The 18,881-nt window shown below is 36.3% G+C and overlaps 2 protein-coding genes and 1 non-coding gene across 4 annotated transcripts; all 3 read left to right on the forward strand.

Annotated features, from left to right (window-relative positions):
* The first annotated feature begins 5,241 nt into the window (after window positions 1-5,241).
* Window positions 5,242-7,603, forward strand: LOC126727680 (uncharacterized). Its single transcript, XM_050433609.1, has 6 exons — window positions 5,242-5,543; window positions 6,084-6,210; window positions 6,282-6,448; window positions 6,617-6,908; window positions 7,020-7,297; window positions 7,364-7,603. Exons 1-6 carry the CDS (start codon window positions 5,510-5,512, stop codon window positions 7,507-7,509), a joined length of 1,044 nt encoding a protein of 347 aa, XP_050289566.1. The 5' UTR covers window positions 5,242-5,509; the 3' UTR covers window positions 7,510-7,603.
* Window positions 7,604-10,447: 2,844 nt separating this feature from the next.
* On the forward strand, window positions 10,448-10,520 carry TRNAA-UGC (transfer RNA alanine (anticodon UGC)). Its single transcript has one exon. It is a non-coding gene; the product is annotated as a tRNA-Ala (tRNA).
* LOC126724823 (uncharacterized) lies at window positions 10,511-15,576 on the forward strand. Of its 2 annotated transcripts, XM_050429213.1 has the most exons (8): window positions 10,529-10,670; window positions 11,272-11,345; window positions 12,970-13,037; window positions 13,943-14,010; window positions 14,228-14,334; window positions 14,688-14,737; window positions 15,017-15,099; window positions 15,184-15,576. In XM_050429213.1, exons 2-8 carry the CDS (start codon window positions 11,288-11,290, stop codon window positions 15,257-15,259), a joined length of 510 nt encoding a protein of 169 aa, XP_050285170.1. In that variant the 5' UTR covers window positions 10,529-10,670; window positions 11,272-11,287; the 3' UTR covers window positions 15,260-15,576. The 2 variants fall into 2 exon arrangements, with proteins under 2 accessions (XP_050285171.1, XP_050285170.1); XM_050429214.1 differs by lacking the exon at window positions 15,017-15,099 and having other exon boundaries at window positions 10,511-10,670.
* Window positions 15,577-18,881: the final 3,305 nt, after the last annotated feature.

An 18,881-nucleotide genomic window follows, 5' to 3' on the forward strand; every position in this document is an offset into this window, starting at 1 on the left:
AAAATTCTATCTCTTCGAGGTTGAATAATAGAACTAACAGATCGATCAGTTACGATAACAAACAAAATTGAAGGAAATTCTTTAACGACAAAACATGAAGTGGTGATTACAACCTTTAGAGTAAAATCAAACAAGGACACTTCTTTTTCAACTGAATTGAGGAAAGAGTTGAAAGGACCAATAAAGTTACAAACAGAGCTACTCGAAAGCTTGAAGAGGAAATCAAGTAACCGGGGATGAAAGCGATAAAACATGCAACTTGGAAATGGACAGCGAATTTTAAAAACTCGTTAGGTAAATCATATACTGACTTCATGATTTTGGCTAGGTGAGCTGTGTTTAAAGAAGCGAATATATTTGAAAACTGAAAAAGTCAAACGAGGAAGAAGAGAAGAGACTCTTGCTTCAGTCTTTTTTTTTTTAATTGGGTTTTCAATTTTGAAGCCTTTAGTTTGGACCAAGTCGTTTGTTTTCCAAGGCTGGGCTTGTTGGGTGTGTTTGTGTGATTTATAGCTTGTTGGGTGGGCTTGTTGACTTGGACTTTAATTACAAACAAATGATAGACCAGGTTGGGGCTTACCCGACCCCAACCCTGGTCCACATCCAACTGAGTTAGGGCATCATTTCAGTGACCGACCCAACCCACATCGGTACTGTCCCACCCCCTCTCTCTCACATCCTCTATATCTACCTCTCACCGGCCAATGCTGCTGTTCCTTGGTGGAGATGCCATCTCTCTCTCTCTCTCAAATTGGTACATCGGCATCTAATGTAAATCCCCTCTCTTTCTCTCCACACAGCTGCCATAGCCGAAACGGCTGATTGTCTCTCTACGGAATTCTAACATAGCTCCTCTCTTGGTGCCTATATCGTTGGTAAGTGAAGGTTTTAGGCATATAAGTGGTGTAAATGGAAGATCCATGAATTGGAGATTGTTAAGATCTTGGATCTGATGGGTTATATATATGTATGTTTTGGTCAATATCACAAAAAGGATGATGAATGACTTACTATTATTCTGTTGTACCTACCTCTCTATACTTTTCTACTTTGTCAAGGCTTTCATTGCTGGTTTCTTCATGTCTGATTATCTATCGATTGTGATTGCTTGCCTTTGATTCTTGGTGTATTCAAACGCTCACACAATCAAAATAAAAATAATTTTAAAAAAATAAAACGATAAATAATAATAAAGAAGGAGAAAGAAGTTTTAGACTACCCTTCGCCGTGATCTGATCTGAGATTGGACACAATAGTTGTTGTTGATCTTCTTAGATCCCTTTCACTACTAGTTGGTCTATTCGAGGCATAGGGAATGGATCTTCTGGGCAAGCCTTGTTTAAATCCGTGAAGTCCACACATACTCACCATTTCCCATTCTTTTTCTTTACTACCACAGTATTGGCCAGCCACTCAGGGTAGAAAACTTCCTTGATAGCCCCTGCCTACTTAAGCTTTGTCACCTCATCTTTGACAGCATTAGAATGATCTCTAGATGAGCGTCGATGAGATTGTTTTTTGGGGGTAACAGATGGATTGACATTCAAATGGTGGCAAATGAAGTTTAGGTCCACCCTCAAAGCTTCATAAGCACTCCACGTGAATACATCCACATTTTTTCTAAGGAACTCAATTAGCTCTTCCCTCTCTTGAGGAGGTAGCTGGGAGTCGACCTGAAAGAACTTCTTCGGATCATCGCTAACAATAACCTTTTCTAAATCTTCGCACTTTGCTTCCTCGGTCGATCTATTATCAGGCAATACCGGAGTTTTTTATTGCTATAAGGCCCTTTCAACAGAAGCCGAGGACTCAGCATTAGGCCAATGTAAGATGGCAGCCACCATGCACTACCTAGCCATGGATTGATTCACCACAATCTTTTTAACCTGGCCATCCGACAGATATTTCACCTTCTGGTGCAGGGTAGAAGAGACGGCTTCTAAAGTGTGAAGCCAAGGTCTAGCCATAATAGTTGTGTAGGGTGAGTAAGTGTCCACCACAATGAAATCCACTTCCACCACGTCCGAACCGGTCTGTATAGGCAGTCTAATCTAACATCTGGGAGTAACAGTTTCCCCTCGAAACTTACTAAAGGGGAATCGTACGCCGTTAGGTCCTCAGGTTTCAAATTCAACCCTTTGTATAGGTTAGAGTACATTATCTCGACAACACTTCCCTGGTCTACCAATACTCTCTTCACGTCATACCCCCTATCTTGAGGGTGACCACCAAAGCATCGTCATGGGGTTGAATAGTTTCGATCTTATCCTCGGCCAAGAAGCCCAGAACCAGTGGGATCTCTATCTTGGCTCTTTTTGGCTCTAAATTGTTGTCCTCAGTGAATAGCCAAGCCACAAACATCACTCTGGAAGGGCAAGAACCGGTCCTACCAGGGGCAGCAAAGATGACATTGATCGTTCCTAGAGGAGGTCTTGAAGAAACATCTCTCCGAGGATCCAAACCTATCTGCCCTGTTTGGCCACTGGAATGGTGCAGCAACTACTTCAGCTTCCCTTCTCGGACCAACTAGTCTAAATGGTCCCACAAATTCCTGCAATCTTCTGTAGTATGCCTCTGGTCTTGATGGTATTGGCAATAAAGGCTTTGGTTGCGTCTCATGGGGTTTCCAGCCATTTTGTTTGACCATTTGAAGAACGGCTCGTTCTTAATCTTTTCTAGAACCTGATGCACTGGTTCTCGGAATACTGCATTAACTATCTTGGTGTTGGTAGACCCTAATTGTTCAGCAAAATCTCTCCGAGGTCGGTTGTTATTGAATCGGTCCGATCTGAAATCCCTCCTTTCCTGGAGGATAAAGTTAGCCTTTCCTTTACCTAGTTACTGGTCTTCCTCAACCCTTCTAAACTTGTCAATTCGGTCCATGAGTTGACACAGGCTGGTGACAAGCTTTCCTATTAGGGACTTCCTTAAACCATGCTTAGTTGGGAGGCCACTCTTGAAAGTACTGATGGTGACGTCATCAAAGTCACCATCTATCTCATTATACGTCTCTCAGTACCTGTCCGAGTATGTTTTCAAGTTCTCCCCTTCTCGCATGGATAGAGATAGTAGAGAGTCTAAGGGTTAAGGGACCCTGGTACATGTAATAAAACGAGAGCCAAATGCCCGAGTGAGCTCCTTGAAGGAACCTATGGAATCTGCCCTTAGGCCGTCAAACTATCTCATCGCCACGGGTCCCAAATTGGATGGGAAAACCTTGCACATCAAGACTTTGTCCTTATAATGGATAGCCATTATCTGACTGAAATGGCTCACATGCTCCATCGGGTCCGTTCGCCCATTGTAGATTGTGAATGTTGGTTGATGGAAACGCCGAAGAAGAGTTGCCCTTTCAATCCTATGAGTGAAGGGCAACTTGGAAATCTAGTTCAAAACTTTGCTCATAGCATCATTTCCTAGCCCTCTGTGAGTTGGGCTCTTGCATCTACGTTCATGGTGGTGCTCCTTTTTTTATGACAAGGATTCACTAAGGGGAGTTCTTGATCTACGGCGATAACTGCTATCCTTCTCATTGTTGGAAAAGGAATCAGATGGGAAGGGAGTTCATCTTTGTTATGCATGGCGTAACTTCCTCTTTAGATGGTCGATCTCCCTTTGCATGGTTTTATTATGTTGCTCTTGAGAGACATGACTCCCAACTCGAGAGTGGCTTATCCTTGTATGCGTAGTGTGCACGCTACCCTCTTGATCTCTCCTATGCTCAAGGTTGGCAAAAGGATTTTCACGTTGGGATGCTATGGATTCTGCCTGGTGTGGACCTGAACCTACCATAGTTGACCGTTGTTTTCACTATCACACAAGTTCTTCCCACAAACAACGTCAATTGTAGGGACACTGTTTATAGCCCAAGCTCAAAATGTATGAAATCTTAGCCCAATGAGCCCAATACAATAAATTTGTAAAGAGTGGGTCGAAGAACTAGACCCTAATGAATTTGACAACGGCTAGTATGAGTTTGGAAGATGATCAAGCAAGAACAAAGAAAGTAAAACTGAACAACTTCACCGTCCGAGGAGGTCACGCTTATATAAATTGGTCACAATTGAATACAAGAACAATTTAGATTGCTACAGTGTTCTCTCTCTATTTTTCTGATCCTCTTCCTTATGGAGGGTTTCTTACATTATATAACTCTCCTTGGACCATCTTGGTCCTACACTTATTGATCATCTGAGCCATTACTTGAGTACCTGTCCCATCAGACATCCTCTAAGGCTTCCTATGAGTTATGGTAGCCAAGGCAATACTATTTAGAGGTTTTCTCCACATAAATGCGCCAGAAAAGTAGCTGCAATGCATTTAATGCGATGGTAGCAGCTTTCCCTTAGATATTTTTGGTTTCCTTCCTTCTTGTATGTTCATGAAGCACGTTCCTATCGTTAGAACTTCTTGGAGGATCACTCTAATTGCTAGATCACGTACTTGAGTTGCACTCATCATATCCGAGGAGGAGTTCCTCCTCGGACCGCCTTCCACTTGTCCCTTAGTTATGAGACTTTAAATTGGAACCCCTAATAACTATTTGTCCTTCCTCGTATCATTCAACGTCCTCAGAAGAAGCCCAAGGCCCAGTATATAATTTTGGGCCATTATCCCTACAATAATGATATGATGATTGTAGCAAATTAAACCACCTTCTCAAAGATAAAGTAAATTAAACCAAGATTAAATCATATTTCACAAGAGAAAGAAACTAATTTTATAAAGAATGTTAAGCAAATACATGACAAATTGTTATTGACATAGCATAAAGTAGAAAATAAAAAGTGAGACTGAGGATTTGTATCATCCCTTTCTCTCTTCACTTCCAAGTTCCATCCAATAACAGGTTCCAGGTGTTTTACTTTTTTATATATATATAAAAGATAGAAATTTTTCTCTTACCTAATCTAACAAGTTCTGGGTGTTTTACTTTTAAGTGCAATGATATGTTTTTTTTTTTTTTATACAAGATAAAATTTCTACTCTAACCTAATCTAAGTGTAAATGTGTGTAAAACTCCCTCCTGGAAACTTGAACCTTGACCCTTGTCCCCCACACCCCACAAGTACTTATACTTGTGGAGTGGCCATCACACCAAGGGTGTGCAGTAGTAAGTGCAATGATATGTTAAAAGTGGATTGCATTGCTCTAGCGTATTAATGCACTTTGATTTCCCTCCATAAATAATGCAATGATATGTTTAAAGTGCATTGCATTGTTCCAAAGTACACATGCCCTTTGATTTTTCTGTGCAAATAAAGCCACGATAATTGATACGTTAAAGCGCATTGCATGGTTGCTAAGTATACATGCCCTTTGATTTTTCTATGTAACTAAAGCCATTATAATTGATACGTTAAAGTGCATTGCATGGATGCTAAGTACTCACGCCCTTTGATTTCCCTCTAATTTCTCTCTATAAATACATTTTTGTACTGTTATGTTTCACACACATTAGCCTAATATATTGATCTCAAAGGATTTCCAGAATCCTAACTATTTAGTCATGGGCGATTTTCCTACCACCCGTGATGAATCATGTGTGTTCTCTATCCCTCTCCTAAGTTATTGTCACTCTATATGTTAAAATATATATATATATATATATATATCTCATATTTTGTAGCCTACAAGTAATTATGTTAGACATCTGTGATCTGTGATGCCATCAGGTAATTTGAAGATAATAAAAGAAATGAATATAAAAAAAATATGATCATAAGAGTTAGAACATGAAATAGGCCGTGTATATATGCAATTGTCCATTCATGACTCTGAAATACTTTCTATTTATTTTATATTTGTTTTGTTTTTAATTTATAATCGTTTTCTCATCTATAAAAAGTAATTTTTTTTCTAAAAATTTAAAATAAAAAGAAAGTATTTAGCTAAACATAATATGACATATGATAGATGATATATGATGAAAAGAAAAGAAAATGTGTTGTATTTACATGATCTATGACTTTATTGATTATTCTTTAGAATTTCTTGGTTGAATTCTTTCCTGAACGCTATTCCGTACCCAACATTTTTATAGATTGCCCCTTAATTATTCATATTATTCTATTGTATTGCAGTAATCACAAGATCCAAAAGACATTTTACTCCAGATAATTTCCTACTAAAAACAGAGTCATTCTCTTTACTGTCCAAGTCTGGGCTAGAGTACAAGTCCGATATTTTTGAAGCTGGCGGGCATAAATGGTGGGGGCTCTAATTCTCTACCCTATGAATTGTTTAGTCAAGTGATTATATAACTTGTCTTCTTTTTGCAGGAGGTTGTCTCTCTATCCAAAAGGAATTAAGAAGAGTAGGAATGGTCATATCTCCCTTTACTTAGCAATCACTGAGACGGGAGAATTTCCTCTTGGTTGGGAAGTTAATGCCAGCTTCAAATTGTTTGTATTTGATCAGATACGGGACGAGTACTTGACAGTTCAAGGTTTGCTCTCTCACAATTGATGCATGAATGTATAATTCTGATCAACGAAATTGAAATATTCTATTTCATTTTTTGTGTAACTCTATGCTTCACTAATTGTGTTATATCATGTCTGTTTGATTTTATTTTATTACATTTTCTACATCTGATTTTTTTTTTTTTTTTAAGATGCTGGTGGTGGTGGTGGTATCAAAAGATTCAATGACATAAATAGCGAATGGGGATTTGCCAAATTTCTTCCCCTTGATACCTTTAATGATGCTTCTCAAGGATACCTTGTCAATAACTGTTGCGTATTTGCTGCAGAGGTTTTTGTTCATGAACACAATGTCAAAAGGCAGTGTCTTTCCTTTATTGTAGAACCCTATAACAGCACTTTGACTTGGAAGATTGAAAGATTTTCGACACTGAATGAAGAATATTATTTTTCTCAAGAATTCACTGATCGAGATTCAAAATGGTAATATATATGCATGCATTACTAGAAGTTGCACTAACATTGTTATAAAAATGAAAATCTTGCTTTCTGAACTTAGCAACTGTTATTTGTAACTCTTTTTACTGAATCCAGGAAGTTAATGTTCTATCCCAAAGGAGATTCTACTGTAAAAAATCCAGCCGTATCAGTCTACTTGTTCTTATGCGATTGTCTTCCATCAGAGCAAAATGTTTTTGTAGAATACAAGCTGCGCATAAGGGATCAAATCAAAGGAAAGCACAAAGAAAATAGAGGTAAATCAAATATTTTTATCATTTTCTTGTCAATGTTGGGAGTGAAGGGTGATTATTTTCAACATACGTACCATATAGTCAAACTCAAGGGTTTCTTCACTATGGATGTATTACCTGGTATCTTTCATTTGTTTTGCTCCAGTTCAGTTTGGTGAATTTATTTGATTTATTTTTCTTTGGCAGCTGAAGATTGGTTTTCTTCTTCAAAAGGCTTGGGTTATCCAGAATTTTTGCTCCTAAAGGATCTCAATGATGCATCAAAAGGGTTTCTTGTGAATGATACTGTACTTGTAGAAGCAGAGATTATAGTGATCTCTAAACTTAAGTAGTTAAATAACAGCACATACTTATCAGATGCTATCAGAGAGCTACATTTGGTGATACTGTGGGACCATTATTAATGCAATTTTAGATATATTTATCTATATGAGAATAGTTTAAATTGGTCTTGGTTATACAGTAATTAACAGTAATTAATGGAAAATGCGAGGATATTACAAATTTTATTACATAATGTTTACAAACTGATGTGATAATGGATATAAATAGTATATTTAACCACTTCATAAATCAATATTTGAATTTCCACTTTGTGATTTGTGATACATTAGTTTTTAAGCTCAATTTATTAATTATCGTTGCAAGGATCTCAATGATACCCTATATATGATACACGGATTATTTATCATAATTAATTAATTATCATAATAATTAGTTAGTCACATGAATCTCTAAATTAATTAACATAATTCATACATATATTGAGTCACTTGGCACAAAGATGGCTAGTATATAGTGGGTAAGAGTTTTGTTATATTAAACTACAAAATTATGATAGATGAATAAATTAATTAAAATAAATATTAATCTTTATTTTAAATCTTAATTTTTTTAAAATAGAATTTTAATTGGAGTATAATTTAATTTCTTGAAGGTAAGATAATAAAATCTTACCTAACCACCGCACACTCTTGGTGCAGTGTCACTCCACAAGTATAAATGCTTATAGAGTGTGGGGGGCAATGGGCCAGGGTTCAAGTCTTCAGGAGGGAGTTTCACACACATATACACTTAGATTAGGTTAGAGTAGAAATTTTATCTTGTAAAAAAAATAAAAATAAAAATAAAAATCTTACCTAAATTAAATCATCTTAATTAACAATTAATAACTTAGTTGGAGAATGTTTAATTTCTTGGAACTTAGGTAATAGAGTTTTTAACTAACTTAAACTAACTAATTTAATAATTGACAAGAATGTAATCATAGAGATAAAGATAACCACTTAGAACAATCATAACTTTAAGAACTCAACATTTTATTAGATATTAATAACTAGAATTTAACCATGCGTAGAATTATTGTTGATAAGGAATTTACATCACTTAATATATTCAAATGAATAGCTTTTAATTTTTCTAAAGTATTATACATATTCATATGCATAATTACATGTGTTATATATAAATTTTGTTCCTTCTCAACTCATTTTAGTTTCACTATGATGAGATTACATATAATTAATGTAAATGCATTCCTTTCAACTAATGTAAATGTATTATCAATTTTTGTATTTCCAACGAAAACATCAAAGATTTTGGGTATGTTTGGTAATTGTTTTTTTTTTTCCTTATTTTCTGTTTTCAAAAGTAATTTTCTATTTTTGAAACTAAAAAAATTGTTTAGCAACTCTAAATGAACAAAAAACAAAAATTGTTTTCAAAACTCAATTTGTGAAGGAAACTAAAAATATGCAAAAGGTTGTTTTCAGTTTCTAATTTTCAAAAATCAATTTAATTTAATGAGTTAATATTAAAATTCAAATCCTAGTAACAATATATTTTAGTATTTTCTATTTTTTTCTTCCAAAAACTAATTTTTTAATTACAACTAACTAAACATGTTTTTTATTTCAAAAATACAAAAAATTCTTTTTACTTTATATTCCTAAAAACAAGTTTTTGAAAAAAAAAAAAAAAATTTATTACCAAACATAACCTTAAATTCTCCTCCTCTTTTCTCCTGTTGTAATTATTAGATTATCATGACATTTCGGACCAAGTTGTGCACCCTTTTTCTTAATGATATTCTTGGGTTGTGCACGTGTAAGAGGGGGAAATTATTGTTAATGTAGTGCACATGTAATTAAGAGGGATGCAGCTTTCAAAAAAAAAAAAAAAAATTAAGAGGGATGTAAGGACCTTTTGCATATATATATATATATATATATATATATAATTAATGTAAATGCATTGTCAATTAAGATGAGGAAATTTTCATTAATAAAAAAATAAAATCTATTTATTATTAACAAGTAACACATATATTTCCACGCACTCTTGGTGCGATAGTCACTTCACAAGTATAAGTCTTTGTGAGGTATGAGAGGTAAGGGTCAGAGTTCAAGTCTCCAAGAGATAAAGCTTCACACACATATATACTTAGATTAGGGTAAAGTAAAAATTCTATCTTATAAAAAAAAAAAATAATAATAATAATAAAATTTAAAAAAAAAGTGACACATATAGAGACAATAAATTCGAGGTGGATGAATTGTGACTTGCCGTATGGAATTGGTAGGCCACATGGCCTGAATAGATTTTTTTTTTTTTTTTTTTTTTTTTATAAGATTGCCACATGTAAAATATTTGAAGTTTCAAATCTAACAATTGGTAAAGCCTTGGTAAAGGCTTCTACTTTAATATATTAGATTAGATTAGATTACCCCAAAGAAAAAAAAAAAAAAACCATTGATACAGATTTCAACAACTATCTCTTATTTCTGCTTGGTGAAGCCAACCCCTCAAAATCAAGATAGCCAATATTAATCCAAAAGTTGTTTCGTTTTGTCTAGTGGAATAAAGTATTTTAGTAAAATATATACAGATAGATAAGTATGTATTTATTTATTTAAAATCCAATTACTTTGTAATCTCAAATATTGGCCTAAATGCATTAATCCAACGTAATAGCTAATTAAATTTTTTTATAAATATTTTCATGCCATTTGTAGTTTTAAATAACATGTCGTTGATGTCATATCTCTTACCCAATTATTAAAAAAAAAAATTATTAGTTAAATTAATTAAAACTCACTCACGTTTATAATAACACCTTCACTGTAAAAGTAAAATAGCCTTTTTATGGGCTTTTTACCCCCAAAAAAAAAAAAAAATTTATGGGCTCACTCGTTCTAAGATGTGCAATAAACCAACCAAGCTTCATAAAAATAATAATTGATTGACCTTTGAGGGCATCATATCTCAAAAGGGGATGTAGCTCAAACGGTAGAGCGCTCGCTTTGCATGCGAGAGGCACGGGGTTCGATACCCCGCATCTCCATTTTCTTTTTTCCATTATATCCACCAAACACGACGTGTCGTTATTTTGGATCGAAACTCGAAACCTATATATAGCTAGCCCAAAGGTCTCCCAACAAAGAGCAAAGGCTGAGTTTCAATACCCATTTCACAAGGCGTTCCCTCTTCTCTGGTTTGCTTTTACTTTTCTTCTCACTTTTTGTTTTGTGTTTTCCATATTTATATGTTTCAATCTGAAGTGGGTCTTTAAAGTTTTTTGAATTTGATTGAGTTTTTCCCACTTTCACTAGAGGACACCAAGTGTTCACGTTAATGTTGCTGAAGGAAATGTATCTCACTTTGTTTAAATTAACTCACTTTATATGTTTGAAAAATCCACCAACTGAGAAAATGGAGATGCTGGGTAGTTAAACTTTGTTACTTTCTGCATAAAGGTTTCATTTTTGTTCCTCTAGAGAGTAGAGGCCACCTTTGTTTGTATATATCTGAGTATTTCCCACTTTCACTAGAGGATACCAATTGTTCACGTTGTTGCTGAAGGAAATGTATGGCACTTTGTTTACAATAATTACCAAAATGATTACACGACTAAAATGGGGCTTCTGGGTAGTTAAAGTATCTAACTTTTTGCATACAGGCTTTATTTTTCTTCATCTACAGGCCCGCCTTTGTTTGTATATATTTGATATTTCTTTCTTTTTTCTTTTTTCTTTTTTAATTCATTTTTGGTAATGGCTTGGAACTTTTTTATTTTATTATGGTCTGGTTTCCAGGTAGTTGTCTTTCGTTATGCTTGTTTATAAGATATCTCAGCTCGGAGCTAGGATTATCAAGGATCTCACAAGAGGTACGACCTTGAAGTTGATATGTAAAGTAATGTGTGTTGTGCTTTAGCTTGACATTATTAATAATAATATTGTTGTTGTTTAATTAGATGAAATTCACTAATGAGTAGTAAAAGTCATACTTAATGGACAAAACTCTCACTTTTGTGGGATCCAAAAGACATGATTGGGAGGCAGCTTTTTTTTTTTGGGAGAGATTGATTCTGGTACTTGAACCCACATCATGCCGCTTTGGTGGAGGGCACTAATCAGTAGTAGTTTGCTAAAACCTTATTGATTTTCAAGTTGGGTAACAAGTGAAATTTGGTGCTTTTGCATGAATGACCTAATTCAATTATCATGTACTGAATTTACATATCTGGTAGGAACTAAGTTGGTGGGAATGGATGCCTAAGTGTACAGACTTTAAATTAACACTAATACACTATGGAAGGCATGGGCTTATTGGACGTGGATCCTTTGGTCACTTACTAATATTAATGTTTCCAACAATCACAACATGAATGAATAAACATAAGCAAATATTAATTAAATACAAGTGGAACAGTTTTTATGCTTTTTTGATTGGGATTAATATCCACTTCTGCATTCTTTGTAGGATTTTTCTGGTAGTAATTTCAAGTTAGTTTCCTGAACAATAAACAATGGTTGGTTTGCTTTAATGAAATCTAGTAAGGTAGTTGCCTTCTTTAGGATCTTTTAAACTTGATAAGTAAAGTGTTCCTACTAATGATTTCGTGTACATGTGGAATGGAAGCCAAAATATATGATCCCTTTTCTAGAACCCAATTATCAATATACTCTTGTTGTTATAAATTCCTTTGGTGCTATCCCCATTCTTGAATCTTAATTTATTGGGAGTGGATTCTTTTTCAAAGTTGTCCCATGTGTTAGGAAACTTAATTTAACAGAGCACTATGAATCTGTCATTACCTTATAAAAGATTAAAAAAAATTCATTTCATGTTCCCTTGAAAAATTGCAAAATTTGTCAGAACTGAAAACCTTCATTGTTAATCATGATTAGTGCTGAAGAAGAAAAGGTTAATTTTAGAGAAGTGGATTTCTATAAGATAAGTCTGTCTGTGATATAGCAACAAATTTGTTGTAATTACTGTTCCACATCTTTAAACTTGTAGTAACATATTCTTTCTTATCAACATGATTGTAAGGCACTTCATAGTGGCATGGACACTCAATTTCATGTTGGTGGGATCTGAGATGTGATATCCTGGGCTTGGGAATTTTCTGTCTGTACATGTAGAACTACTAACAATCTTGCGTAATGACTAGAAAGTCATAATTTATTGGATTGCTTGTGTCCACTGACACCCTTCTTTTATTATATCTTGTGATTATAACATTTTATAACTACATAATTTGTAATTGACAAGTAGAGAATAGAAAATGTTTCAATACTAAGTTACATCTAAGTAGTTAAGATCTAGGCTTTGTTGAATTGAATGAAGTTTGAAGTCATTGGTACTAGTGCTTCCAAGTATTTTTAACCCTATCAATTGTCTCAAGCTCTGTTCCCATTACATTCACTAAAATTTCCATAAAGTAGTAGTGTCAATCGTTATTACTTTGACTTGGTATTGTTTTGATGTCATATCTTTATTGGCAGGGCATTTGACATCCGCATCAAAGATGGCACAATCACATGCATTTTGCAATCATTATTTGCAACCTCTGGTTAGCCTTTTAAAGTAAAATTTTGTATTTTTTTTTCATTTAAAAAAACCTTCTAAGCATGCCAATGTTCTTGGCTACCATGTTCTTTCGTATCATTGTTCAGAAAGTTTCATATGCATCCAAGCAATTGATTAAGTCACAACTATGTAATCATTTTGGTGACAATGTTCATCTCCATATTCATATGGCCATTGCTTCATTCTACTATCTTTTGGGAAGGAGGGGGGAGGGGCAATAATACCAGTTTGAAGATAGATCTTGATTCCTTAAACATGCAAACAAGGATTGAAAGAGTAGCAGAAACACAATTGGCACCCTTGTGGTTAGTGATAAAGAATTGTAAAAAATTGCTTTACTCTAGCGATGGTTTTTCTTTTTTTCAATAAAAAAAATTGCAACATAAGTTGAGTGGACCTTGCCTCTAGGTTTTGAATCCAAGCTGTCCCTAATGGGAGAGCTGGAAGTGCAACTGAGCCAAGAGTATCTTGGCTAGAGTAGTGATGGTTTGCTTGGCTCTCTAAAGAGGCAATTAAATTGAATGATACTTGCAGCTGGCCTCTCCTATCTTCAAGAAGATATAGACCTAGTTTTGTGTATTGAAGAAGTTTTTTGTGGAAGGGGTGTGATTGCAAGTGATAGGATTGAGACCGCACAGTAGATTAATTGGTTATGTAATGTAGAGTAGCTTTTGCTGACAGGTTTTTTCTATGGGCCTCTTATATGCTTTTGTATATACATACTTTGGTTTCATATCAGTTTGATCCTTTTAAGGGTGCAATCTAATGTAAGTACTTTGGCAGTCAGAGTACTGTATCTGAATTTTTTCTGCTTGAAATACATGGAATCTCTTGTTTTACCTAGCACCAAAAACGTTGTTCAGTCTCTAAATATTATCTCCATTTCAGAAGAGTCATTCTTTTTGTGCAAAAGCTTCTGACAAGGCCCATGAAGAATGGAATGAAGAAAAAAAAAAGTAAGTTGCTCTGTATATGGAAAGAGGCTTTTAGGGACAAGGGTTTAGGGGTTTTAATATTGATATATTCAAGAAGATGAACATGCCTACTTAAACTCGTGCAATATAGTAAAATATGAAAAAATGGACTGCCATATATTGCTCTCATATCTAATTATTGGAACTCACTGTTATTTTTTCCTGCTCTCTCCTCACACCCATTTGTTCAATTCTGCAGAATATGCGTGACATTTATTGAGAAGGATGGAGAGGAGAAGGTTATTAATGTTCCAATTGGAATGTCTATGTTAGAAGCTGCCCTCGAACATGACATAGATATTGAAGGTAATACTTGAGCATGATATTCAATGTTTTGCACCTCACCTGAGTCTCCATTTTTTGGCCTCCTCTTGATATTGCTATTCTTTTAACCTTACCAAAATAAGGGTTAAAGGCAGAATTATTAACTCTTTCCACAATGTCGAATTGTGTTTTATGTGAGATGAATTGATTCACTGTTTCATACCGCTTAACAATTACTTGATTGAATTGAATTATGAAGACAATTAGTGAAATTGTCCTTCAGCGATTAGGGTCAAGGCTTTTTAAATTGGTTCACTTGAAATTCAAGTAGAAAAGTCCCAAGTATACTTATAGTGCATTTCTTGTAAGATTAATGAGTATTAATGTGATTGTAGGGGCATGTGAAGGATCGTGTGCCTGTTCCACATGTCATGTAATTGTGCAGGTATACATGTGTTTGGAACTTGCTTGTTTCTAGAAGAAAATTTAGCCTTCGCAATACACACTACATGAGAGCCAATAATGCAAAATAATGTTTATTGCACTTAGCTCTTATCCAGTGAATGTCACCATACCACTTTCCTTCCCTGGCTAAAATGCATGTTTTTCCTATCTTTCCTTTTCCCCCCTATGTACTTTTGATTGTGTTGAGTTAATTTAGTTCCAATGAGCTAATGAGGTATGGTCTGAGGGTCTAATGCTAACTCCTAAAACTCTTGGCTAGGATATGGAGTACTACAATAAACTAGAAGATCCTACTGATGAGGAAAATGACATGTTGGATCTTGCTTTTGGGCTAACTGAGAAGTATATCCCTCTGCATTGAAACTGGCCTGCAAATTATCTTGCTGTCCAAGCTAGTTTAAATTCTATATTGATACTTTGTTTCAGGTCTCGTCTAGGTTGCCAACTGATTGCAGAACAGGAACTTGATGGAATTCGCCTAGCACTGCCCTCTGCCACATGAAACCTTGCTGTCTATGGATAAAAAGCAAAGGTACACTAGATTTTTTCTGATTAGAAGATGCAAGATTACTCAGGTATTGGATGGAACTATCTCAATTTTGTAACATGCCTCATCTTAGCAAATTACATGTGGCCCTGGCTACCAAAGTAGCTTGTTCATATTGACTGCATTATTATTTTGTTGATGAATTATATATTTATCTACAAGTTCAGTGCCTTGTGGTTCTGTGGCACTTTATCTATATAGATTAGCATTGCTTATGTGGCTGCTAGTAAACCCTAATTCTTAATATTATCAATGACTTCTTTTCTCGATTTTGTTGGTGATTTTTGTTTATGAGAAGTATCTAAAGCTTAGTCATATTTCAGGACTTGCATATAGTTATTTGATCATAAACACAAGGCAAATTTATATATAATGATAATTCAACTATTAAAATAAGTGGGTGAGAGGGGATTTGAATCTTGGTTCTCTTCATAAAGATGACCAAGCTACAAGGCTCTTGGTGCAAAACATAAAAAATTGATACCTCAAAATTCCATGCTTAAGGCCTACAAAAACTAAATACTAGGTGTGATCATTCAAGAAAAATTGACTGCAAAGAGAGAAACACAAGACAAATGTGGAAGGTTTGAAAGACAACTGAGGCTTGCAAGTTGAACCAAACTGGCTTAGTCTCTTAATATCTGGTTACTTACTCCTAAGGGTTTGTGAGAGTGCTTTTTTTCGGGATATTCAGGCCCAAGGATCCCGGACCTGAATGAAAAGAAAGGATTTGGTGGACTGGGCCTTGACTCACCGCAGCTAAATGGCTGTTTAAGAATCAAGTGAATGCAGAGAAATGCTCCTGACAAAAAGATGACAAACAGGGATATCGAGGAGTGCCAGAAATTAACAACGTAAGCTCAGAAAAAAAAAAAAGAAAAGCAGGATTAGCAAGACAATAAAAGAGAAGTACTGTGGGGATCCTGGGAACAATATTTAATTAAAGCATTATCTATTCGATCACAGCAAGCTTACTAGGACGTGATACAAGGTCCAATCAAGTTCAAAAATTGCAGCCTTGAATGGCTATTTCAGCCTTCAAAACTTGCGAAGTTTGATTCTCGTTGGATCCGAGTATGTGCCATAGTTGCTTTTACAGGATATCGGGAAGCAGTATTTGTTTTCCCTTGGTATTTTCTTTCTGCCTAAACTTTCTGATAATTTTCTAGAGAATCTCTTCTTTCTATTGTGTTTCTTTCCCTTTTTTCTCGCTGCCCTTCTTCACAACCCATCCTCTCCTTTTATAGTGGAGTTTTCTGGGCATCTTGGGGAACCGTTGGTTCCCCTGTTTTGGTCTTTTGTAAACAGAGTATGTTCTGTCCTCATCATCTCGGTAAGTCCCCTTTTCCGTTTTCTCTCATTCTTTCCTTCTCTTGGTTCTGATTCCTTCGAAAGCTTCTAGTTGGCCATCCTCTTTGGGATGTGCTGAGGTATGCCCTTCTCGGCATCCTCACTTCTGGTGTCTTTTACTTCTCCGTTTCTTTCCTATTTGGGCGGAATCCTGTTCTACTCTTTTGAAATCGTTTTGTTAACATTCTTCTTCCTTGTTTTGGTTCCCCGACGCCTTTTCTGTCTGTGCCATGAAGGGTCGCTTGCGTCCTTTTGTTTTTTTCTTGTTTTTCTTTCTATCGATCTGTCCTGGTCTTCTTTTTTCTTCGCACTCATTGATGGTGCCCGAGGATCCTTGCGTCTTATACTTTGCTGTGATGTTCTCTCTTTTTCTTTTTTGGTTGCTTTTCCTTTTCTGGGCTTCGGGATCCTCAGGGCCTTTTGTATAATCCCTTTGGACTTGGTCTTTTTTCTTCTGGGCTTAACTCACTCTTTCTTGGGCTTAGCTTATCCTTTCTTGGGCTTATTTTATTGTGATTTTTTTAGGCCTCAACATTTAGCACCCCGAGCTCGTGGGTTGCCTGAAGCCCACGCGTGAGTGATTTAGGTTTCCTTAGGTTTTTGTGGTATCCCCCCTTTTTAACTTTTACTGGGTTCCCTTCCTATTTACTTGGGATCCCGGCTCTTTTTCTGCTGCTTCGAGCCGCCTCTTTTTTGCGTGTTGTATTCCCTTATTCTTTCGCAGCTCCCTCTTTATACGGGACGTGGCAGTTGGATATTTGAGGTGAAACTCCTCTACCCACTTTCCTCGTTTCCCGTTATTTCTCATTAATAACTGCTGTAACCCCTACTTCAAATTAAATTCTTTGGCAACTGGCGCGTCTTTTCATAAACTGTTTTCCCCAACTGCTATTTGCGCCTTTATTGTAGCCGTTTCATCTTATCACTTTGCTTCTCTGGGTTATTTTGCTCTCTGTGTTTCTCTTTCTTTTCCTCTTCTTCTCTGTTACTCTGGTCTTCCTTTTTCACACCTTCAATCTCTTTTCTTCTTCATAGTGTGTGTGTTTCCATGGCTTCTTCTTCTTCTCGAAAGAGGAGAGAGCGTACTCCTGGTCCTTCTGAGGGTGAAGGTTCTTCTGGTTCTGCTCCGAGCGATTCTCATGAGGTTGTTGAGCATCCAGCCTTCCCTCTACGGGATCCTTGGTATTCTCCCAGTTTATTTTTTCCTCATATTTCTCATGGTGAGGCTCCTCCATCCCCTCACGTTTGGCTATTTTCTGGCCAAGCAGGTTTCGCTGGTTCCGCCCAGGTTCCTGACCCTAGAGAGGTTTTCGATCTCCAGATCAGACAAGGAATCCGAGAGGCGGTTCCTATTTTCTTTGATTTCGTGGCGGGGAAGATTCAGGGTTGGCCCATATGGGTAGACAAGGAACTGTCTGATGCTGAGTTTGTGGGTCATTTGGAGCGCGCCGGCATCCTAAAGGCAGTGGCTATTTCCAGAAACCTTGAGGGTTTCAGAGACGCCAAAGGGCTCAGGCATCTGGTACGTCGTTGGTGCCCTTCCCTTCATACTTTTTTCTTTTCTACTGGTGAATTGACAATCACCTTGGAGGATGTGGTTAATAACTTCCTCCTCCCGGTGTTTGGTGAAGAGAATCCCTTTGATATTGATCTTTCTGGTGAGGATCTTGTGGTAGAAGAGAAATTATTTGGTCATTTTGGTGGTCGCTCCGCCTCTCCTGGTGGTAAGCCGGCTAGGATGGGGAGATGGGTGATGACCCTCTCTCGTGAAAAGGATAAGGAAGTAAGGTGGGCCGGTTTCCTGGCCTTCTGGCTTAGTAAATTTTTGTTTAGTGAGTTCCCTGGGTACGGAGTTAAGTCTTCGCTTTTTCCGTTGGCTATCAAGTTGGCTCGAGGTACCCAATATCCTTTGGCCCCTCTGTTTTTGGGTCACGTTTATTCTCAACTGGACCAGCTTCATGGAGATGAGGCTGAGGGTGACTCTTGCTATGTGATTACTTCATCTCTTCATTGTGCCATTCTTCAGATTTTTATGTGGGACCGTTCTGCAGCCACTTTGGCTAAGTGTAGAAATTTGAAGTTTGTGAAGGACAAGTTCCAAGGATCCCCCGACATAGTGAAGGGTCTTTGTGGCAATTCTACTGATGCCTTTCCCATTATTTTTCGTTGGATTAGCTTAAAAGGTGGCGGCCTCAATCTTGTGGAGTTGTTTGACCAAGCAGGGAGC

This window comes from Quercus robur, chromosome 5 (assembly GCF_932294415.1).
Source record: "Quercus robur chromosome 5, dhQueRobu3.1, whole genome shotgun sequence".
Classification (NCBI taxonomy): domain Eukaryota; kingdom Viridiplantae; phylum Streptophyta; class Magnoliopsida; order Fagales; family Fagaceae; genus Quercus; species Quercus robur.